The 25818-nt window shown below is 35.4% G+C and overlaps 1 protein-coding gene across 1 annotated transcript in view; it reads left to right on the forward strand.

Annotated features, from left to right (window-relative positions):
* LRP1B (LDL receptor related protein 1B) overlaps nucleotides 1–25818 on the forward strand; it is a 2070111-nt gene that overhangs the window by 1832276 nt on the left and 212017 nt on the right. The window contains exons 64-66 of the mRNA XM_081584839.1: nucleotides 3851–3967; nucleotides 4086–4205; nucleotides 5588–5707. Coding sequence (XP_081440965.1) covers nucleotides 3851–3967; nucleotides 4086–4205; nucleotides 5588–5707 — 357 coding nt within the window. The remainder of the gene's footprint in view (nucleotides 1–3850; nucleotides 3968–4085; nucleotides 4206–5587; nucleotides 5708–25818) is intronic.

A 25818-nucleotide genomic window follows, 5' to 3' on the forward strand; every position in this document is an offset into this window, starting at 1 on the left:
CATTACAGTGACACAATCAGAAGTTTGTGTTAGTTTTCACTTTCTTGATTTTTTTTTTTTACTTGTAGAATAACTAAACTCTTCATGTAATGATCAAAAAAGTAAAAATCATCATGATTTTGACTTGATATATCATTAAGTTAGAAACAAAAATGGGCAGGTTTTCAGAATGCCACTCAATGACTGAAATATTGCCTTTAAAGACCACAGCCCTTCAACTTTCCTGTCAGTGTTAAAAGTACTGAAAAGTCTGTAAAACTCAGATTTTTCCAATATAAGTCATTAGTTGGCTCTTATGCAATTTACAGTGCTCTCAATAGTTGCCTTAAAGTGGCTACCAATTATATCTTGACATTTGACGATCATTGTCTTGGTTAGGTGCTTTTTATTTATTTATTTATTTTTATCTATATTTGGTAACCTAGCTTTTAATAGACAATCAGGAGACTTTTCCTTCCTATCCTTGTATAGTTCACTCCACAGGTCACTCCAATACTGTCCTGTCAAGTTGAAGATGCTTGCAGTCAATCGTGATAATTCCCTCAACATCCCAGTGGATTGTTGCCATGATTTGGTCTTGACAGTTGAATTCAAGATCAACATCCTTGCACTAAAGAAAGACAATGCATTGTCTTAGTGAAAGCTAGATATTTTCTACTATAGAACTCTCCACCAAATAATTACAAAACTGTTTTGAAGTTAAGACCTCTAGATGGTTACTTGAATGAGCTATATTCCATCTCTTTGGTCACTACCAAGTGTATCAAACATTTGAAGATTTTGTCACATATTTCATTTATATGTTTGCAAGCAGTAAATGATGTCTTCAGTGAAAAGGAAAAAAGCATTAAATAATGTCTTCAGTGAGAAGGAAAAAAGTCATTGTTTTTCTATTAGTATTTTTCTTTTTCTGAAAAGTTCATTATCCTTTGATTTTTTTAAATATAGTTTTTGTTTTCACTATGATGGACAACATATGAAGAGAAGTATCTATGTGGCATAGGTATACAATTATGTATGAATCACTTTTTTAAGTTATTGAATTAAAAAGAATCAAGAACCAAGGAACAAGAAATTATGGTTGAGATTGAGATTGAGATTTACATATTGAAATGTATTAATTTTCTCACAATAAAGTAAACTCTCCTGTGATATAGTAAAATAAATACAACTTATTTTTGTAATTTGCAGAAATACACAATTATTCATTAGTTTAGTTCTCATATTAAGGTGACCTTTCCAGCTCAGTTTTACTAAAGGGTTTTTTTAAAGAATTATCCCATAATGACCTGCAGATTAAGTCAATATCATCCAATGATCCCCCTTTTGAAATATTTACAACTCCTGAACTCTTATTTTAATCTTGACTGAGATTTCATGTTGTAACCATACTGATATGAAAAATAAACTACAGATTTAGCATAACAAACTTTTTACATTTATCCACTTACAGAATATTTGGTGAGCAAATATAACTTTAATGTCTTTCAAGAGGAACTGAAGAGACATCTGGTATCTAAGAGTCTCTGTATGATCCTTATCCTGGTTAAATACCAATACTACAAGTTTTTACTGGTGATATTATCTCTGTGATCTTTTAGTAAATGATCTATTACTTAGAGTTGACGAGTTAACAGCACTGAACATCTGTAGGCATGACACTTTATTCTGAGAGCCATGGTGGTGTGGAAAATGATATACATGACTCTGGGGCATGCTTATTAATAGGATTCATTTCTGAGTAGCAGCATTATCAAAATTAGCAGGTATTAAGAACCACTGACAATACCGATAATTTCACCTGAAAAAGCAGAGAAGCTTGATTACAGGTTCACATACTTTCCAACTTCAATAATGTTACTTATGTAAATGAAGTTAAAGGGAGGCATCAAGAATTCTCTGGCATCATAAGTTTGTAGTTATACATCCTATAGTACTCCAAAATATCAAGGATCATTCAAGAGACCAATTTAAAGGTCACATAGGCTTCTCAGTTATGTAACAGGCAGTGAAACTCCTTTAACAGTTAAACCCAACTTATGGAAAGGTTTTGGACAACCTCATTTATAATGGGCGAGATAACTGGGAATGAAGAAGATGGAAGGGACTGTCATAAGTTACTTCAAATTGTTCTGTTTTGTCTTACTTATGGCTCTGAACTGAAATTGGTCTAAAAATTGCTATCATACACCATAAAGTTATAAAATAAAGAAAAATACAACAGCAATTATGGGCAAAGTAGTATTAAAGGAATTCATATATGAAGCAACAGGAAATAGAGGAAATACACATTTAGAGAAAATTAAGCATCATCCAGTTTAAACATTAGTAAATGTTAACATTAATAAATGTTATAAACTGAGGGTAAATGACTTCCCACAGTTTAAGAACTTGCTTCTATGGAATCCATGCATATATTAAGAGATTTTTTTAATGTTAAGAAAATTTTAATTAATATTTTAATTATTTATAAAGGCATAATTTATTTTCCACAGGAAGTTCAAAATATAATTTATTAATGTTTAATTGACTGATTTGTACTAATAAACAGCATATTATTAATCTCAAAGTCAGTGATTATTAACCTACATAAAGATCATCAGTCAAAAGATAAGTGTTTATTGTAAGCAACATAGTCTGTGAGAAGACTTCAGAGTCAGATATGGATTTAAACTTCACCTCTGGCACTTGAAACTTGTATATTCTTGGGTGAATTATTAGTATCATGAGACTTACTTCCCTCATTTATAAAATGAACATGGTGATGCCAGGATGAGAAAATGTTAGTCACTCAGCCATGTCTGACTCTTTGCAATCCATGGACTATAGCCTGCCAGGGTTCTCTATCCATGGCATTTCCCAGGCAAGAATACTAGAGTGGGTAGCCATCCGCTTCTCATGGAGATCTTCACAAACCAGGTTTCAAACCTGTATCTCCAGCATTGCAGGCAGATTCCTTACTGTCTGAGCTACCAGGGTAATTCCAAGGTGACAAGGTTATGATAAAATTCAATTAGTAACTATATGTGAGAAAGATCCTAGCCTAGTGCCTCACACAAACTAGATATTCAATAGTTCCTACTTTGTTGTTATTATTGCTTGTATAAAACCAAAGAATATAGCAAAAACTGCTTTATCCTTTAGAAGATATTTATTATAAAAACATATGTATTGTATATAAAAGTCTTTACTAGTTATAAGATACTGTCTTTTACTAGTTATAAGGTATCTTTTAGTTATAAATATAAGATATTCATCATATATAAATATTAGTAGGATTATAGGAATAAATATCAACCATTCTTATTTAAAATATGTAGTTATAGAAAGCATTTGCTTTAAATAATGCTGGGGAACATGTATTGAGGATAGATGTTCCTCTGTCAAAACATTATAGGAAGGAAAGCAATTAAAGAGAAGTAATTTTTTTAAGGGATATTGAAATAACTTTTTAAAAATTTACAATAAATTGTGTTCTGCCATTTAACCTCCCAATACCATGTCTTGGAAATGAAGAGATATTTAAATGTTTTCAATAACATATATATATATATTTACATTTACATGTTGTTAATATCTTTGTTCTTACTGTTAGTTTATAAAATGCAATCTGGAGGTCACCCGAATTGATCAAAGCTTAACTGCACTTCTGAATCTGATAGCTATTTGGCTGTGAGACAGTCATATTGTGCTCTAGGATATGTATAATACAGTAATATAATATATATATGTATATATATATTATGGATAGATCTATCTGTCTATCTATCTAGATTTTCTGTTAAGCTCTGTTATGAGACTCATGAGCCAAGGTAGTCATTCCATAATGCCTGTATGTTTCCTCTTGTAGCCGAATTTAAATGTCAGCCTGGCCGATTTCAGTGCGGAACTGGGCTCTGTGCTCTGCCTGCTTTCATCTGTGATGGAGAGAATGACTGTGGGGACAATTCTGATGAACTCAACTGCGGTAGGTGATTATATTCTTAGCTATTGAACACAATTGAAATCTTAACTGATTATGTTTGCACTGGTTTAAATTCAGATACAGGCTTTAGCGCACATTTTTCATCCTTTTTATCTTTTAGACACACATGTCTGCCTCTCAGGTCAGTTCAAGTGTACCAAGAACCAGAAATGCATCCCAGTAAACCTCAGATGTAATGGGCAAGATGACTGTGGGGATGAGGAAGATGAAAGGGACTGTCGTAAGTCACCTCTAAATGGTCTGTCATGTCTCTCAACTGAAATTGCTCTAAAAACTATTATTGTTCATCATAAATATATACTGTGTAGGAAATATAACTGCAATGATGGGAAAATAATTCCACATAGATATCTATAGGGATGGACTATTTAAGAAACACTATATAAAATTAAATAGAATATTTAAATGGGGCAGATCTTTACTAAAAATCTACCTGGAAATTATGACAAACACGAAGAAACATGCATTCATCCACATCATCAAGAGAAGCAACAAAAACAAATATATCAGTGATTATAGTGCTTTTTTTAAAAATAATTTTTTACCATATTAAGTAGCTACATGTAATTTTCTTCTGTTGATTTAATTAGTCACTTGAAATCAACACCATTTTTATTAGAGATTGCTTTTTTCCTAGTAATAACATATTGAGTGTATGAAAAGAAACAAAAATCTGGGCAAAATAACCGAACGCAATTACTTATTAAAAGCTGTAAATAATACTCCTCCTACAATATCTTAACAAGGTACTTCAAAAAACAATTGTAAAATATTTTTAATTCTGTTCACCTCTTATTTCAATATCTCATGATAAATAAATATACATAAAATGGAAGGCAGAACAGTCTATATCATATTCATATGTGCCCGTAGACAGGCAGGTACATACACACCCACAGGATGTGAACCATAGAGCACCTGTCAAGTTCAAGCTTTCAACAGAACTGCTGTCAACATTTCTGTCTTGCTGAAGTTTTATTTTATTCCTCTAAAACTTTATCAGTAAATAATGTTCAGTCATCCAGCAATTTGATTAAGATGGTGCATTCAGAATAAAGTCAGTACCAGTTCTTTATGGTTAGCCATTCTAGAAGCTGATCTATTAAACTGACGAAGATTTGTGAAGCAGTTTATAGTTTCAGTCAGATGTTTGCCTCTTCTCTCAAAACTTCAGCACAACTAGAGGTTTTAACGAATTCTATGCTTTTTATTCTCTCATTCACTAATATCTTCTGATTTATGTCTTTTCCTGTTTATAAAAATGTATCTGTGTAAATTCTTAAATTTATCCGAAAAAACATATTTTGAAAAAAACTGAATTCTTTATTTTTAAGTTAGTTTCAAGATATTTAATCAAGGGTAAGGTGGTTTTGAAAACTTATTTTAATCAAATGCGTCATTGAAGAAATGTTTTATTTATTTCTGCTGGAATAGATAGTAACATTACAGATAATTAAAGTTAAAACTTATCACCTTCAGGGCCTTATTAATTAAGAAAAGATACATTTTCAATTGATTAACTTAAAATTTATTTAATTTTTTAAAAATTAAAACATCTATTCTTGTCCAAAGCTGCATTTTAATAGATACTTTCCTTTTAAGCTGAAAACAGCTGTTCTCCGGACTACTTCCAATGTAAAACTACCAAACATTGCATTTCCAAGCTGTGGGTTTGTGATGAGGATCCGGACTGTGCAGACGCATCAGATGAGGCTAACTGTGGTGAGTGTTTTGTGACCATGGATCTTACTTATTGTATTGATCTCATCATCTGAGATGGCCAGAGTGAGGTGAATTTGAACACAATTCTGATACAACTAGGGTATAAAAGAGTCCCTAAAAGTTTTATCCCTGTGTTCTCAGAGTCAGTAACCTCAGGTTAGCCTTTTCTAAAAAGCATGGAGGGTTAAGGCAGAAGGGTAAGTATTGTTTTAGCATCAATCAAAACTTTCTAAAAAGGTGGATCTAAAAGGTAAGGTAGAACTATCATCTTATGTTGGCATATGCACATGCTATTAACATTTAATGAATAGAAACAATGAAACACTATTTTCTTATTGTTCTAGACCACTTTTCTCCTTAAATGTCATATAATTGTCCTTTTATCCAATGATTATTGTTCATTCTTAAACATGGTGGGGGGAAAGAAAAAAGATAATAAAAGCATTTTCTTGTTTCAGTAGATGACAGCAATCACTTAAGTTAGCATGTTTCTGAAACATTAATATTTTCACTTAAAGTCAGTTGTTTTATTTATGATTTATTATCACTTATTAACATTACAGAAATAAAGAAATATGTATTCATTTTGTTTAATGCATTGTATTCTATCTTGAAAATGTGAAACAGAAGATGAAAGTTATTGTTATGCGTAACTCATTTTTATCAACATCTAGTAAACATTAATTGAGGCTAATCGTTTTAGGTAAATCCAGCAAACTTGGCATTTGGGGGGAAACAAAAAAGCATTTAATCCAGTATTTGAATAGAAAAGACAAAGTTTGTCTAAACTAAAGATAGAACTTTCAGGCTTCTAAGACAAAATTGTCTTAAATGTATCATCTAGATTCCACCTTACTCTTTCACTCTTCTGGGAAAAATCAACATAATGAAAAGCCTGTAGGTTCTTTGAAGTTTCATTACATTGAAAAAAAACTCATGAGCTTCATGGATAATCACAAGCAATACTGTGTCTTAAAAAAAAAAAAAAAAAAAAAAATACTGTGTCTTTAAGAGTTGTTGTTGTTGTTTTTTAATACTGTCTCCTCTGTCTTCAGGACATGCAACCACTGTGGCTTATTCATTTTATAGTATCATAAAACCACCATTCATAACTTTTGTGGAACTGGTCTTCCTAATCAATTCACATGGTCTCCAACTACATCCATCACTAATTTGTCTTAACAGTTATCAATTTTGCAGACTATTTTGCAGGCTAGTTTACATTACTCCGTTGTCTTTTGTATTTTTGTTTACCAAACGAACATGAAATAGTGACTTATATTACCTATCTGAATGATTTACTGAGTGAATTTTTTTCCTATATTTTATTCTTCTTCCTCACTTTGATGTGATTTAACTGTTTTGGAACATTATATTATTCAAACTGATCATTATTAATCATCATCATCATCATCATCATAATGCCTATTATTTATGTGATGTCCATCGTATGGCTCAAGAAATGTGTACAAAGCTTTATGGTGATTACTTCATTTAAAGTCTTTATTATCCCTATTTCATGGATGAGAAAAATGAGAGCCAGGAGTAACTTGCCTCAAATTGCAGAGCTAACAAATGGTAACTTAAGTGCAAAAGGAACTTAAATGCAAAGTTATTTGACATGAAAGCATCTGCTCTATGAACATACCTTGAATCCACCTCATTTTTTTTCTATATAAAGAAAAAAATATTTAAATATTTTCTGTTATAAATTTATATAGAATTCTCATAGCCACAATTACTACTTTAAGTTCCATATCAATATAAAAATACTTACATACACACAGAAAGAAGAAGATAAGATAAAGAAGGGTTACCATTTAATTTGCCTTAAACCCACTCTAAAATGTTATTGTGGACAGGTGCTAATTCAATTAATTGAATTAGCAATTCAATTTAGCATGGCATTTGTCAACCCTTATTTTACAAGGAGCTAAAAGACCAACTTTTCCCTTCTTCTGTCTTCAATACACATAGGAATACAATGTATTTTTGCTAATTCTGTTAACACCCTGATGGGATAGTTCACTTTTGATGCTTTATTGAGTCAGAAAGAAATATATCACTCCTGAAAGATTAACCCTATCATGCCAAGGGCTTTTTATTTGAATTTGAGTTACATGTTTCTTTGTGGGTGAGAATGCACTTTGCCTCTAAGTAGGGATGAGCTTCGCTATTGCACATCAGTGGCCTAGCGGAATGAATCATAGGCTTGCAATAAGTGCCATTGAGGAAATGCTGCAACACCTCCATGTGCAGCCAGTTTTTATCGCAATTGCTTTCTGTTTTTTCTTAGCCCTGTGCTTAGTTTAGGGGAAGATTCTGTTTCACTCTTGGAGATCACCTAGCCCTTACATCTTATTTGTCAACACCAATATTTGTATTTATCTATAGTTTTAGATCTAATTGACTTCTGTCAGTTCCAAAGTTCCAGTATTATAGTTAGTTCTAACTTGACCTAAATTGAAGTTTGTTTTGTTTTGCTTTTAACTGTAAATAAAAACAATGTAGAAGCACACATACAAGTGAGAGGGAGAGAAAGAGATAGACACTGTGGAAAAGCCTGACAAGACAAAGCAGAGCGACTTAACAGAAACAATGCTGCTGCTACTGCTGCTAAGTCGCTTCAGTCGTGTCCGACTCCATGCGACCCCATAGACGGCAGCCCACCAGGCCCCGCCGTCCCTGGGATTCTCCAGGCAGGAATACTGGAGTGGGTTGCCATTTCCTTCTCCAATGCAGGAAAGTGAAAAGTGGAAGTGAAGTCGCTCAGTCGTGTCTGACTCTTAGTGACCCCATGGACTGCAGCCTACCAGACTCCTCCATCCATGGGATTTTCCAGGCAAGAGTACTGGAGTGGGGTGCCATTGCCTTCTCCAACAGAAACAATGTGTACATGTTAAATAGGGAAATAAATAACCAGTAATGTGTAAATATTTTTAAAATTATTTGATTTTTAGTATATTTACCAAAATACTACATATCTATTGCATTCAGCCCTGTGTAATTTTTGAGATCTTGAGTACTTGCAAATTTAACAACTAATATTCAATATGTATAAAAATTGTATGGTAATCTTTTCTATATTAGCATACAGATATTTTGAATCACTTTGAATACATGTAGATTAAATATATTAATAGTTTAAGAGTCCTTTCCAGTACTCTAGTCATGGTGAGATTTTAAATTTAAAAATTAAATTAACTATATAGTTTCCCGTCATAGTACACCTAGTTTTTGAGATGGTTAAATTTAAATCCATGAAAGCTACATTTGGCATATTTGGATTTAAATTGAAAAATGTTTTTTAAACATCTTTTAATTGTATTTCTGTGTAAATATAGATTTATGTGTATACTACCTTCACAGTCATAGCAAATGCAGTGGGTCCGTCTTATCATCAGGTTCCACACTAGCAGATATAGAGGGCTGACTGTCCTAAGCCATTTTGTATAAGGGACAGATACCATGGATTTTGGTATCTGTAGAGTTACTAATCCCTTTTGGGTACCAAGGGAATATTGTAGTGACAACTTTATTTTGTGAGTTGCTAATAGTTATAAAATTACTTCTTTTTGCCCAAAGTGGTTTATTCTTTCCTCACTCTATGCCCAAAGATAAACAAACTTTTTAAAATAAGTGTGTAGATATACACTCTTTTACTAGACTCTTGGAAGGCTGTTTCACTGTTTATTACAACATTAGATCAATACCACATTTGAAACCCTGACCGCAACAAGTAGATTACTCCAACCGTGGCAGCTCTGGCATTTTCATTCGGAATCTTAGTTTCAAACTTCCTCCACCTTCTGCCTGCCATTTTCTCTTTAAGGAATAAAATACAGGTTTCGGGATTTGACAGATCTGTACTAGATTCATACTTCTGCTCTGTCATCTGAGTTGAAATTTTTCTACAATTTGACTCTGATAAGATGATATCAAAATATGTCTTTCCATTATGTTCTCTCTCCCTGATTTATAGTTTAGAATCTCCGTTTCCTAGAACCCTGTGAAACAATCTCTTCATCAGTTTTCTATGTGAGATTTCCTGGTCATTTCTGCAGTCACCATTCTACTCTCTGGAATCAGCTGTTTGTGCTGGCACATTGCTCCTCCCTGTGATCACCTTTCTTCCTTCCTTCTCTTGTCTCCTACATCCCTTTACCTTATTTAAAATTCTGTGTCATCAAAGAGAGTCGCTTTCACGTTGGTTCAGAGTCCTTTGCTGCTTTTGAGCCATCTTGATTTATAACCAACCTGCTGCTTGGTTAATTATATTTATTAATGAATTTTTTATAATCACTCTAGCTGGGGCTTGTGAGAGGAACTTGGGTTTCCCATCGTAGCCTTGTACTTTCCACAGCCTGGATTTCAAACATGACACTGAACACACTCAAACCAAAAGACAGAATCTGTCAGTGCTTGCTTTTATTTTCCCTTAAATGTCTGTTGAGGACATTTGAATTGGGTCCTCAAGCTGTGAGAATATAGGGAAAAAAAAAAAGACGTTTTTAAGTTAAAGTGAGTACATGTTAAATTATAAGATATTTCAAACATACAGACTTTACAGAAAGTTATACAGTTATATACCATGTGCCATTTTTAATAGATTTTAACATTTGGCCTAAGCTGTCTCTTAAAACATCCAAATCCCACAGTAACAACTTATGCCCACCTCTGTCCTTTCCTTTTCCCTTCCTCCCTTTGTCCTGAAGTAGTCATGTATCATTTGCTTGTATTTTTTTAATTTACCATGTTAGTATGCATTTATTAATATGTACCTAATAGTTTATAGTATTTTAAAAGTTTATAAAAGATGATATTATATTTTCTATATTAATTTGAGGCTTAAGGTATTCTTGTAGTATAGTGTGTTCAGGTGAATAATATGTTTCCATATAAGGATAATTTCTACATATTTCAGTTATTACAGATTTACTGGCAAATAAAGTACAAAAGCGGAGAAGGCAATGGCAACCCACTCCAGTATTCGAACCTGGAGAATTCCAGGGACAGAGGATCCTGGTGGGCTGCCTTCTATGGGGTCGCACAGAGTCGACATGACTTAAGCAACTTAACAGCAGCAGCAACAGCAGCAAAATACAAAAGACTTTATTCAAACTGTGCTATAGACCCCACGAAGTTTCAGTTCTCTGCTCAGTTGCTCTAATTGTCACCTTGCATGAAAGTTCGTTAAAAGCAGATGTGACAGGGCCTAGAGGCAGGAATCTGTTAATCCTATAGGAAATATTAGACTAAATGTTATACTTAGGATGGAGGGCTTGGAATGAGACTGAAGAGGAAAGCCCTGATACTGATGATTGCAGTAAAATAAGTCATGATATGTGAGTTTAGTGACTTGTGAAGTTAGTTACTTTCAAAAATTTTATTAATTTCTACTTAGAATAACATTTTGTAAGTGTTAGTTCCATGATTTCAAGATAATCTAGGGGGAAATACCTTTGTTCACATACGCAAGAAAGGATGATGCACTAAGTTCTATATCTTAGGAAACAATCCACACTTATATGTTAATATGTTTGGTTAAGACATTTGTTACTGTTTTTAATTCATGTTTCCTGAATTTAAATATAGGTTAAAAATTTATGTATTCTGATTAGTAACAAATGACCTGAACATCATCAAGTGCCTCTACCCTGCTAGTGGCTGTGACTTTTGTGGGAGAGGTGGGATGAGGGGGTTGATTGCCGAAGGAGACTGATGGGAGACCGGTTTTAAATTTTCAGATATGTAGCATTATGATATCTCTTAGTTATTTGGAAGGGTGGACTATGTATGTTTATGTTAGCAGGTGTTGAGGAGAAAGGCCTCTAATCCTCATGTTCTCTGGGACCCTTTTGGTCTCTGCTACCTGATGAGTTGTTCTACAGTAACTAACTCATGCTGTGGAGTGCTGGTATCACCACTCTTTGCTTAAGTGTGTGTGTGCTCAGTCGCTAAGTTGTGGCCAACTCTTTGCAACCTCATATACTGTAGCCCGCCAGGCTCCTCTGTTCATGGCATTGCCTAAGTGCAGGTTCGGCTATTTGTCTCTATGCCTCCATTCTTGGGTGAGCTACAACCTCATAAATTTCTGCTGTGCATGAAAGATCTTCTCAGACACACATGATCCTGAAAATCTCCAGGTCATGTCAGGAGCCAGGGAGACTGCCTCATGCTTATCTATTTAGCTATTACCACTTTTTCATTTTATTTTTATTATTTTTAATTGGCAGGTAATTGCTTTACAGAGTTGTGTTGGTTTCTGCCATACATCACAAATCAGTCTAACTGTATGTGTGTATATATATATATATATACCTTCCCTCTTGAGCCTCCCTCCCACTCTGACCCCCATCCCACTGCTCTAGATCATTACAGAATACCAGGCTGGGCTCCCTGTGTTATACAGAGCTTTCCACTAGCTATCTATTTTACAATTATCAGTGACATACCTACACTCACTTTTAATGTCATAAAATCAGCCATTCCTGAGTTTTGTTGACTGTGTTATACACTTGATGCTAGATGTTTCTCCTCAAACCTTGGCATCTCCCAAAGATAAAAATGGTGCTTCCAATAGAGCCCTTGAAGAAGAGCCTGTCTGCAGGAATGGGGCCAGGAAATTGTCTTCTAGCTTTTGTACAACTAAATGAATGAATTACATGTGAATCATTAAATAGTCTAAGTGGAACACATTTAGTCTTTTTTATAAATTATCTGCACTTATTTTTATGGTTGTCTCTGTACCAAAAGAATGTGAAATTATTTGGTGATGTTTTATTTTTTTCCTCTCAATAAGAGAAAGCTGTAATATTTAATTTTTATTGCAGAAAACTAGAAAGGAGTCCATACAATAAGTCAGGAGACCTGCTGAATATTCCAGACTCTGAATTGATCTGAAATAAAAGCAAGGAGACTAAAATAGCTTTTTATTAGTGAGGCTATGGTTGAATTTTTAAAGGAGAGGAACTACATGTTTATTTTTATAATATTTGGGTTGGAACAGTCGATTGTTTTTAAAGAAAGTGAGTCACAAATTTAACATTCTGTAATATTTTTGTTTGAAAAACTTCACCCTTATCATACTGCTCCCCTTATCCTTGACCAAGAACATTTGACTCTCTTAAAATAACACACATACACACACATAAACCCTAGTTGTAGATGTATAGCAGTACATAGGAAGTATTAGGTGCTTTCTTAAAAAATAAATATGAAATGCAGAACTTTAAAAATTTACCTCCTTTTACTATCTTTAGAACAAAAATATGTGTTTCTTTTAGTTTCTAAGATTCTGTTCTCATATGCTTTGGGCTGGCAATTTCCTAAGAGAATATTCTATTATTTTTATTTTCAGTCAGTATTTAGTGTTGTTTTGTACCATGTGTATTTGTTATATACTGTACTCTGCCCTCAGTCGTGTCAGACTCTGTACAACAGAATGGAGTGTAGCCCGCCAGGCTCCTCTGTCCATGAGTTTTCTAGGCAAGAATACTGGGGTAGGTTGCTATTTTCTCCTCCAGGGGATCTTCCTGGCCCAGGCAGGGATCAAACCCACTTCTCCTGAATCTCCAGTCTTGGCAGGAAGTTTCTTTAAAATTGAGCCACTTGAGAAGCCCGTATCTGATTATACTGTGCATAAATGAATGTGTGTGTGTTGTGTTAGTTGCTCAGTCTTCTCTGTCCATGGAATTCTCCAGGCAACAATACTTGAGTGGGTTGCCATTCCCTTCTTCAGGGGATTTTCCTGACCCACAGTTTGAACCCAAGTCTCCTGCATTGCAGGCAGATTCTTCAACATTTGAGCTACCAGGGAAGCCCCACAGTAATGAATGAAAATAGGTAAAATGAAGGATTGTATTGCCTTTTCTCAACAACACAGCCTGGTAAGACATCTCTGTGTATAAACTATTTTTGTTTATTCCTTTAAGAAAACTTAGATTTGACTTTGGAGGAGAATGGTTACATGTATCTGTATGGCTGAGTCCTTTCAGTGTGGCTATCACAATATCATTTGTTAATTCACTATACACCAATACAAAATAAAAATATTTTTAAAAATAAACTTAGGTTTGTACTTTTACATTAAAATCAGTTCGAGGATCCAGGTGGTATCAGATTTTGTTACAAAAAGACTATCCATTTTCTGCCATTAGCACTTCAGGACAAAATATATTAATGTATAGAAGACCTATTATAGACTTGTGACTGTAACATCTGTTAGCTTTGTGATATAGGGATATATATGTTATAGATGATGATACTGATAGCCATATCTATATTCCAGTCATCTTTAGATTCAATGCCTGAGATGCAAAGTCTTTGGGCTAGATTTTTCATGTCATCAGATCACTGTTCAAATATGGTTCCTTGTTCAGATTTCATGTTGAAAATAATGGGAATGCAAAGACAGGGCATGTATAGTAGGATTTAGTATGATACAGAACTGTGTTACCTCTTGCTGGATTATGGATGTCAGAGTAAATTATTGTCTATTTTTATTTGAATAACTTTGAAATATTTGTTTTTATATTCTGTTGCTAAGTCATGTTTGACTCTTTGCAGCTCCACTGAGTGCAGCACACCAGGCTTCCCTGTCCTTCCTTCTCTCCCGGAGTTTGCTCATCATGTCCATTGAGTCTGTGATGCTATCTAACCATCTCATCTTCTGCCACCCTCTTCTCCTTTTCCCTTCAATCTTTCCCAGCATCAGAGTCTTTTCCAATGAGTTGGCATTTAGCATCAAGTGGCCAAAGTATTGGAGCTTCAGCTTCAGCATCACTCCTTCCAATGAATAGTCAGGGTTGATTTCCTTTAGGATTGACTGGTAAGATCTCCTTGCAGTCCAAGGGCTTTTCAAGATCTCCAGAGCCACAGTTCAAAAACATCAATTCTTGGTGCTCAACCTTCATTATGTTCCAACTCTCACATGTGTACATGACTGCTGGGAAAATCATGACTTTGACTATATGGACCTTTGTTGGCAAACTGACGTCTCTGTTTTTTAATACACTGTCTAGATTTGCCATAGCTTTTCTTCCAAGTAGCAAGCGTCTTTTAATTTCATGGCTGCAGTCACTGTCTGGAGTGATTTTGGAGCCCAAGAAAATAAAATCTGTCAATGCTTCCAATTTTTTGCCTTCTATTTGCCATGAAGTGATGGGACTGGATGCCATGATCTTCCTTTTTTTGAATGTTAAGTTTTAAACCAGCTTTTTCACTTTCCTCTTTCACCCTCATCAAGAGGCTTCTTTGTTCCTCTTCACTTTCTGCCATTAGAGTGATATCATCTGCATATATGAGGTTGTTGATATTTCTCCCAGCAATCTTGATTCCAGCTTGTGAGTCATCCAGCCCTGTATTTCATGTGATGTACTCTGCATATACATTAAATAATCAGGGTGACAATATACAGCCTTAACGTACTCCTTTTCCAATTTTGAACCAGTCCATTGTTCTATGTCTGGTTCTGATTGTTGTTTCTTCAGCTGCATACAGGTTCCTCAGGAGGCAGGTAAGGTGGCCTGGTAGTCCAATCTCTTGAAGAATTTTCCACAGTTTATTGTGATCCACACAGTCAAAGGCTTTTTTCATATTCAGTGAGTGTTAGTCACTCAGTTGTGTCCAACTTTTTCTGACTCCTGGGCTGTAGTCTGCCAGGCTCCACTGTCCATGTGATTATCCAAGGAAGACTATTTGAGTTGGTTGCCATTTTTTCTCCATGGAATATTCCAAACCCAGGGATTGAAACCGGGTCTCCCACATTACAGGCAGATTCTTTACTGTCTGAGCCACCAGCCAATGAATCAGAAGTAAAAATAACCTTAACCTTCTAACTAAATTTTTATTTTTCAAATCCAAAATTCTTGAAAGAGATTTTAAAAAGATTATAAACAGAAATCTTTCATGGTGAGTTTCCTTTGACCCAAAGCATAATTGACATGAAAAATATTATTCAATTACTAGAGAGATAAAAGAGAGAGCAGATCTACTCTGTGACCTGAACTTTCTCATTTCTATGGATCACATTATCCATATGAGTTACAACACTTATCTTCAAAATCCTTTGTTCTAAGAAAGAAACAAACCTTCAGTATATACATGTATCTCCTTTGATATAGTTACTGGGTTTTGACTGATACTCGAGAAAAAGTAGAATATCAACTACCTATATTAAATTTTGAGTAAATCTTATGTTTTCGATTAATGGTATTTCAGTTCAGTTCAGTTGCTCATGCATGTCTGACTCTTTGTGACCCCATGGACTACAGTATCCCAGGCTTCCCTTTAAATCACCAACTCCTGGAGCTTGCCAAAGCTCATGTCCATTGAGTCTGTGATACCATCCAACCATCTCATCCTCTGTCGTCCCCTTCTCCTTCTGCCTTCAATCTTTCCCAGCATCAGGGCCTTTTCCAATGAGTCAGTTCTTTGCATAAGATGGCCGAAGTATTGGAGTTTCAGCTTCAGCATTAGTCCTTCCAATGAACACCCAGGACTGATCTCCTTTAGGATGGACTGGTTGGATCTCCTTGCAGTCCAAGGGACTCTCAAGAGTCTTCTCCAACACCACAGTTCAAAAGCGTCAATTCTTCAGTGCTCAGCTTTCTTTATAGTCTGATTCTCACATCCATACATGACCACTGGAAAAACCATAGCCTTGACTCGATGGACCTTTGTTGGCAAAGTAATGTCTCTGCTTTTTAATATGCTGTCTAGTTTTGTCATAACTTTCCTTCCAAGGAGTAAGCGTCTTTTTATTTCATGGCTGCAGTCACCATCTGCAGTGATTTTGGAGCCCAGAAAAATAAAGTCAGCCACTGTTTCCACTGTTTCCCCATCTATCTGCCATGAAGTGATGGGACTGGATGCCATGATCTTCGTTTTCTGAATGTTGAGCTTTAAGCCAACTTTTTCACTCTGCTCATTCACTTTCGTTTGGAGGCTCTTTAGTTCTTCTTCACTTTCTGTCATAAGGGTGGTGTCATCTGCATATCTGAGGTTATTGATATTTCTAACGGCAATCTTGATTCCAGCCTGTGCTTCCTCCAGCCCAGCATTTCTCATGATGTACTCTGCAAATAAGTAAATAAGCAGGGTGACAATATACAGCCTTGACGTACTCCTTTTCCTATTTGGAATCAGTCTGTTGTTCCATGTCCAGTTCTAACTGTTGCTTCCTGACCTGCATACAGGTTCCCCAAGAGGCAGATCAGGTGGTCTGTGTTCCCATCTCTTTCAGAATTTTCCACAATTTATTGTGATCCACACAGTCAAAGGCTTTGGCATAGTCAATAAAGCAGAAAAAGATGTTTTTCTGGAACTCTCTTGCTTTTTTGATGATCCAGCTGATGTTGGCAATTTGATCCCTTGTTCCCCTGCCTTTTTAAAACCAGCTTGAACATCTAGAAGTTCACGGTTCACGTATTGCTGAAGCCTGACTTGGAGATTTTTGAACATTACTTCACTAGTGTGTGTGATGAGTGCAATTGTGCAGTAGTTTGAGCATTTTTCGCATTGCCTTTCTTTGGGATTGGAATGAAAACTGACCTTTTCCAGTCCTGTGGCCACTGCTGAGTTTTCCAAATTTGTTGACATATTGAATGCCGCACTTTCACAGGGTCATCTTTTAGGATTTGAAATAGCTCAACTGAAATGCTATCACCTCCACTGGCTTTGCTCATAGTGATGCTTCCTAAGGCCCACTTGGCTTCACATTCCAGTATGTCTGGGTCTAGGTAAGTGTGAGTGATCACAGCCTCTTGATTATCTGGGTCGTGAAGATCTTTTTTGTCCAGTTCTTCTGTGTATTCTTGCCACCTCTTCTTAATATCTTCTGCTAGTAAAGTAATGCTCAAAATTCTCTAAGCCAGGCTTCAGCAATACATGAATCATGAACTTCCAGATGTTCAAGCTGGTTTTTGAAAAGGCAGAGGAACCAGGGGTCAAATTGCTAACATCTACTGGATCATCAAAAAAGAATGAGAATGCCTGAAAAATATCTATTTCTGCTTTATTGACTATGCCAAAGCCTTTGACTGTGTGGATCACAACCAACTGTGGAAAATTTTGAGAGATGGGAATACCAGACCATCTGACCTGCCTCTTGGGAAACCTGTATGCAGGTCAGGAAGCAACAGTTAGAACTGAACATAGAACCACAGATTGGTTTCAATAGAAAAGGAGTACATCAAGGCTATATGTTGTCACCCTACTTAGTTAACTTATATGCAGAGTACATCATGAGAAATGCTGGGCTGGAGGAAGCACAAGCTGGAATCAAGATTGCTGGTAGAAATATCAATAACCTCAGATATGCAGATAACACCACCCTTATGGAGGGGAGTGTAGAAGAACCAAAGAGCCTCTTGATGAAAGTGAAAGAGGGCAGTGAAAAAGTTGGCTTAAAGCTCAACATTCAGACAACTAAGATCATGGCACCTGGTCCCATCAACATCCTACTCATACACTGTTTAAACCATCTGGTGCATGATCCACAGCTTGCCAGCCATGCCATGCATGTCATACATTTGAAAATATTGTCCTCCTCTTGATTAACTGATAGATTGAAGTTCAAAAAGTTGAGTTTAAGGGCAGTGTCAATAACCTTTATTTCTTCACGATGAAAGTTTTTAAAGTATTCTAACAGTAATATTAGCATGAATTGAATAGATTGAGTGTTTACTACGTGATTATTGAGAAGAGAATATTTGCTCATACTAAAGAGCAAATACTCTCAGAATTCTTTCATATAATTTTCACCATGCAGCAGTGGAGGTTATTTAGGCTGTGCTTTGTTTTCAGTTTTTTTGTACTTCAGTATAAGCATTTTTTCTTATTTTGTGAAGTTTGGTAATTAACCACTGGGCATGAATTATCCAGATTCTTTTTTGGAAGATACTGTTAAGCCTTGGCACAGGATGCTGTATTTGTTTGCACTGAAACAAATGCAAGAAATGAACATACTAAAATCTCTGGTTTGGAGTGCTTAACACAAAAGTAATTACATGTGACTCTATTGACTAAAGATATGACTATTATGAAAAAACTTTTGATGTGGGGAAAGAGTGGCAGAGCCAATCTTGAATTCCAGAGCTTTTTTTGTGCTATTTGGCTTTCACAACTGGAATTTACTACTTTCTTATAGTACAAAATTGTTCATCCTCCCAGTTTCTTTTTTTTTTTTTGGCTCAATGCTGTGACTTAGTAATTTTTAGCATCTTACTGACAGATGGAAAGTGTTCACTAACCATGTTGCTGAATTAACACGAAATGGATTTCTAAACCACAGTAAAGGATGGAGCTGAATATGTCGAGTCCACTCTGTTTCGTCTAGAGTACCTATATTATTATGATAATCATAGAATCTTCGAAAGAAAAGGATCTTAGAGGTCATCTGGTTTTCACTTACCTTATTAGGGCCATGTCTATCATCTCTAATGAAACAAACAAAAACATTTATTTTTGTTTAGGTAAAATCCTCATACTACAAATTAAGCATTTTTTTTTTCTTTTAAAATATTTTCAATGGAAATATTGAATAACCACATACTATTCTTTGGGTTAAAGTCCTTTGTTTAAGTATTTGCAAAGTAATTTTTTTTACATCTTTCTTCTGGCCAAGTAATTTCATTTTCTTTAATCCCTCCGCTTTGTGTTCTGTTTTTGCATTCTATTAATCAGTTGTATAGCTCTCTCCTAAAACCTTCAAACATGCTATGCTTTGGTTATGATCTATGGTACAGAATGCAGCATTTTTAGTTATATATCTGCTGAGTATCTTTCATTCTCCATTACTGCATGCTCACTTGTGTATTCTAATATAGTGTTTGATTAAAAGCAATTAAAACTACAGCATTCATATTGTTGATCTGTGACCAACTTATATGATTACCGGCTATGGAGATTTCACATCCCACCAGCTTGCACTGTGATATATTTATGAGCTGCTTCTATGTTGTTGCATTTTTAAAGATTCTAATGAAGTCTACTATCTCTCTTGCCAAATTCTAAATTCTGAGGGTTTGAGCCATATATCTTCTATCCCCTAAAATATCCAGTACATAGTACAGGATCAAGCATGGATAAGTATTTGAGAAATGAATAATGGAAGGAAATTTTTTAAAATATAGGTTTTATTTGATTTGGACTTCGCTGGTGGCTCAGATGGTAAAGCGTCTGCCTATAATGTGGGAGACCCAGGTTCAATCCCTGTGTCAGGAAGATCCCCTAGAGAAGGAAATGGTAACCCACTCCAGTATTCTTCCCTGGAAAATCCCATGGACAGAGAAGCCTGGTAGGCTACAGTCCACAGGGTCGCAAAGATTTTATTTGGTTTAGCCAAATATAATACCTTTCTCCCTTAAACCTGAGCTTTTGGAGCCTAGTTTTCTTTCTTTGAGTTTATATATATATATATGTATATATATATATACATATATATATATGTATATATATATATATTTCATTTTGTATTTGTGTAGGAACTGCTTTTCCTCCTGTGCAGTCTGATATTTCAGGCTTTACTAGTATACAAAACTGATTAATATTGTAATGAAATTTCGATATATAGAATAATTGGCATATTCTGTCAAAATTATAGCATGAGATGTGCCTCTCCATCTATAGGAAGGTAAACATGTTATGGCAGAACAACCAGGCAGCTTTGCAAAAAGAGATCCACAACTCTGGGATTACTAGAAGCAGATCACCATTCTTGATTTCAGTATTTGTGAAGTGAGTAGATTTCATCAGGCCTCTACCATTTCCTCATTTGTAAACAGATGTAATATTTTTTTTCCTTAGAAAGCTAATGAGAGTGTTAAATAAAAACATGAGAGTACCTAGTCAATGTATAAGTACATAATAGACCCTCAGAAAATAATTTTTGTCCCTTTTTTCAACACACCATGATAAATATCTAGTGTTGACATAGGTTTAAACAATCCCACAGTCTGTAATGGAGACAGAAGGGAACAAATAAACTACTATGAAATTTTCTAACACACGAAAAAAATGGTTCTGTGAAATCCTGTATTTCTTGCCATCCTCTGTTGCTCTGTCATGTCCAGCTCTTTGCAACCCCATAGACTATGGCCCATCAGGCTCCTCTGTCCATGGGATTTTTCAGGCAAGAATACCAGAGTGGGTTGCCATTCCCTCCTCCAGGGGATCTTTCCTACCTAAGGATCGAACACACATCTTCTGTCTCCTGTATTGGCAGGTGGATTCTTTACCACTGAGCCACCTCTCTGCATTTCTTGTCAGAAGAGAGGAAAACAATAAAATATAGAATTAATAACAGAGAGTTGGTGACTTTGGAAAATAATGAAAAGTGAAAGTGTTAGTAACTGTCATGTCTGATTCTGTGATCCCATATACTGTAGCCCACCAGGCTCCTCTGCCCAGGCAGTACTGGAGTGGGTAGTCATTCCCTTCTCCAGGAGATCTTTCTAACCCAGATCTCCTTCATTGTAGGCAGATTCTTTACTGTCTGAGCCTCCAGGGAATGCCCGGTGTAATAATAAATGTTAAATAACACATGACTAGTATGAAACTTCAGGTATATGTTACATGGTATCCAGGAAGCCTTAGAATCACAGTTCTGTATATAACCTACACTTCCCTGTGAATCCTGTTTGTTTAAAAGCTTTTTCAAAATATAATTGGCATACAATAAAGTGTATATATTTAAAATGTACAATTTGATAGGTTTTACAGTTTTGTTTGAATAGGTGATTAAATCATCACCACACTCAAGATAATGAACATATTTATCACTCCTAGAAATGTATTTCCCTTTGCAATATGTCTCCCTCACATGTCTTCCTGCATCCCTGTCTCCGCAGATAACAGCTTACCTGCTTTCAGTCACTGTAGATTAGTGTGCATTTAGATAAAATGGGAGTCATACAGTCTGTATTCATTTTGTCTGGCTTATTTAACTCAGCTAAATTATTTTGGGATTATCCTTTTATGTGGATAATTGTATCAAATGTTCATTCCTTTATATTGCTGTGAAGAATTATAATGTATGAATATACCCCAATATTTTCAATCTGTTTACCCATTTATGATCACTTGGGTTGATTCAAAGGGATTTTTTTCATTGAAATATTGCTGATATACAATATTATATGCAACAACTATACTCAATAGTAGTTCACAATTTAAAGGTTATATTCTATTTGTAGTTATTATAAAATATTTGCTATATCTCTCATGTTATAATATATATTTTGTAGCTAATTTTATATCTAATAATTTTGTGTACCTCTTAATCCCTTGAATCAAGTTTTAGACTATTGCAAATCAAGCTGCTATGAACATTCATGTACTAGTCTTTTCTTTAGATCACATAAGTGTATGCTTAACTTTTAAAAAAATATCAAATTCTTTTCCAAAATGGTTGTACCACCTTACATTTCCCTTGCAGTACTGGAGAATTCCAGTTCCTCCACATCCTTGCCAACACTTTTAAATTTTAATCATTCTAATATGGCAACCAACTCCAGTATTCTTGCCTAGAAAATCCCATGGACAGAGAAGTCTGTTGGGTTATAGTCCATAGGGTTGTAAAGAGTTGGACATGACTGAGCGACCGAGCACAATAGATGTGTAATGGTGTCTCACTGTGATTTTAATTTGCATTTCATTAATGATTAATACTATTGAATAGTATTTTGTATGCTTATTTGCTGTCCATATATCCTCCTTGGATATACATGAAGTATCTATTCAAATAAGTTTCCCATTTTTTATTGGAATATTTGTTTTTGAATTATTGAATTTTGTATGTTCTTATACATTCTAGATTCAACTTGATTTTGGATAAATGCTTTGCAAATATTATCTCACAATCCTTGCCTTGTCTTTTCATTCTCTTCGCACTTTAGGTACAGTTTGCTCTTTTTGTGCTAGTTAATTATTGTGGAAGCTGAGGTCACTGATTGTAAAACTTGCTTTGTTATAATATAGGTGTTTCATTTTTTCAAAGTTCACCTAAGTACTGCCTTAGCAGCATCTCACATATCTTTTAATGTTCATGATTTGGTCATTTTGATAGAGATTCCCTGTGCCTTTGAAAAGAAAGTATATTTTGCTCTTATTGGATCTCTGTATATTTCCTTGCATGTGTGTGTGTGTGTGTGCGCGTGCGCACGCTAAATTGCTTCAGTCACGTCAAACTCTGTGTGACCCAAATAAATGTTGACCACCAGACTCCCCTGTCCATGAGATTCTCCAGTCAAGAAAAATGGAATGGGTTGCCATTTCCTCCTCCCAGGGGGAGGAACCCAGGGATGTCCCAACTCAGGGATGGAAACTACATCTCCTGTGTCTCCTGCATTGGCAGGAGGAATCTTTAACACTGAGCCACCTGAGAAGCCCATATATTTCCTTAGATCAAGTTGATTAATAATGCTGTTTAGGTCTTCTATCCTTACTTCCTTTTTGTGTACATATTCTCTCATTTATTGCAAGAAGCATAATAAAATTTCTGACTTATCGTGCATTTTTCTTTGCCATTCTACCCCTCTTTGCTTCATATATTTTGAAATTTTATTACTGGTGCTTTTGAATTGTCATGTTTCCCTTGATGAACTGATCCATTTGTAACAGGAAATAAACTTCTTTATCCCTAGTCACATTCTTTTCTATGAAATCTACTTGATCTGTTATTTATTATTAACATGGTGTATCTTCCTTTATTCTTTTACTTCTAATCTCTTTGTGACTTTATATTTAAAGTGTATTTCCTAGAGTTAGCACAGAGTTGGAATTTTTTCCCAAGGTGTTAATACATGCTTTTTAATTGGAGTTTTTAGACTATTTATATTTTAGGTGATTATGAATAAGTCTGTTTGAGTCTATCATATTTTTCAAAATATGATTTGTTAGTTGAGATCAGAGCAGAGTTTTTGTTTTTATAGAACTAACTCTTTTCTACTGAAATGATACCATTCTAAATACTCCACCCAGTGTCCTGTGCATTATAAGATGTTTCAGGTTTGTTGTTGGGAACAGGCACTATTCCAGGTCCTGTGAGAGCTCCAGATTGTTGTTATTCAGTCTCTAGGTTGGGTCTGACACTTTGCGACCCCATGGACTGCAGCACATCAGTCTCCCCAGTCCTTCACTATCTCCCAGAGTTTGCTCAAATCCTTGTCCATTGAGTCCATGATGCTATCTAACCATCTCATCCTCTGCCACCCTCTTCTCTTTTTGCCTTCAATCTTTTCCAGCATCAGAGTCTTTTCCAATGAGCTGGCTGTTCACATCAGGTGGCCAAATTATTGGAGCTTCAGCTTCATCATCAGTGTTTTCAATGAATATTCAGGGTTGATTTCCTTTAGGTTGACTAGTTTGATCTCCCTGCAGTCCAAGGGACTATCAAGAGTCTTCTCCAGCACACAATTCTAAAGCATCAATAATTTGGTGCTCAGCCTTCTTTACGGTCCAACTCTCACATCTGTACATGACTATTGGAAAAACCATCGTCTGACTATACAGACCTTTGTTGGCAAAGTGATGTCTTTGTTAGGTTTGATGTCTGTGCCTAGGTTTGTCATAGCATTCCTTCCAAGGAGTCAGCATCTTTTAATTTCATGGCTACAGTAACCATCCACAGTGATTTTGGAGCCCAAGAAAATGAAATCTGTAACTGCTTCAAATTTTTCCCCTTCTATTTGCCATGTAGTGATGGGACTAGATGCCATGATCTTGTTGTTGTTTTATTTTTAATGTTGAGTTTAAGGCCAGCTTTTTCACTCTCCTCTTTCACTCTCATAAGAGGCTCTTTAGTTCCTCTCCACTTTCTGCCATTAAAGTGATAACACCTGCATATCTGAGGTTGTTGATATTTCTCCCAGAAATCTTGATTACAACTTGTAATTCATCCAGCCTGGCATTTCACATGATGTACTCTGCAGAGTGTGAACTGCAGATATTGTCCTTGTAATCTTTCAGATGGTTCTTTTGCTAACATCTAGCAGTTTCCTTATATGCATATGCTGATTCATCTTCTACTATATACATAATGAAGACCCTCTGCAAATCTTCAGGGTTCACATTCTGTGTAGTATTTTCTTCCCCATTACTGTCCTGAAAACTGCATGATCTCCTTGGACTCCCAGTTCAGTGCTGTCAACTCATGGAACCCACTGTAGGGTTTTCCCTACATTTCCCTTTCTCACCTTGCAGCCAGAAAATTCTGTCAAGGCAATAAGACCTGGCATTGTCAGGGCTTATCTCATTTGCTCCTTTTCACTCAGAGATTACTGGACTTTGTTGCCTGATGTTAAATGTCTTGATAACCATTGTTCATATATATTGTCTATATATATATTTTGTTGTTTCAGGTAGAGGGTAAATCTCGTGCCTGTTACTTTATCTAAAAATCTTTTTTTTTTTTTAAAACAAGGCACAATTTCTTTGACAAATTTTCAATGCTCTGCTTTATTTTCCCTCCTGTGACATTTCTACTTTAATATCCCATTAAGTCATAATCTATTCTTTTAATCAGAGTTTATTTCTCCAGGTCTTAGTTCTAGTACTAGTTCTAGATGTTAGGTTCTAGTACTGTCACATATGCAGAGAAGTTAACATAAGTAATGATTTTGGTTTGAATATAGTTCTAGGCAGACAAAATTCTTACCATACAGTTACTTTATTCTAATAAAACTTTAAGAGTATCTTGCCTTATGTAGTCTGCAAGGAGTGCACTTTTTGTTTATCAGGTGTATGTACTTGGAGAGCAGGTGGTGTAATTTCTTACAATTTTATTGCAGTTTTAAATAGGTAGGTAGATAAATAGATAAGCAGGTTTCAAAAGGGTTTGGGGAAATATTTAGAAAGGAAAGTACAGATGAGGAGCTGACTACAGCACACACATTTTATATTCTCTAGGGTAATAACTTTTCTAGGAATATGTCAATCATGACTCTGTACTCAGGATAAATTTTAAAGCTTGTAGGTAAGGCTACATCACCAGTGAGCTGGGAATTTTCTCCTTCATTCACATGACTTCTGAGCATGGATACCCTATACTCTGTCTTTTTGCCCTATATTTAGTGCCCAGAAATGTCTCCCTGAGTAGCAATGATGTGAAA

The sequence above is a fragment of the Giraffa tippelskirchi genome, chromosome 3 (genome assembly GCF_054371585.1).
Source record: "Giraffa tippelskirchi isolate mGirTip1 chromosome 3, T2T-mGirTip1v1.2.pri, whole genome shotgun sequence".
NCBI classification, from domain to species: domain Eukaryota; kingdom Metazoa; phylum Chordata; class Mammalia; order Artiodactyla; family Giraffidae; genus Giraffa; species Giraffa tippelskirchi.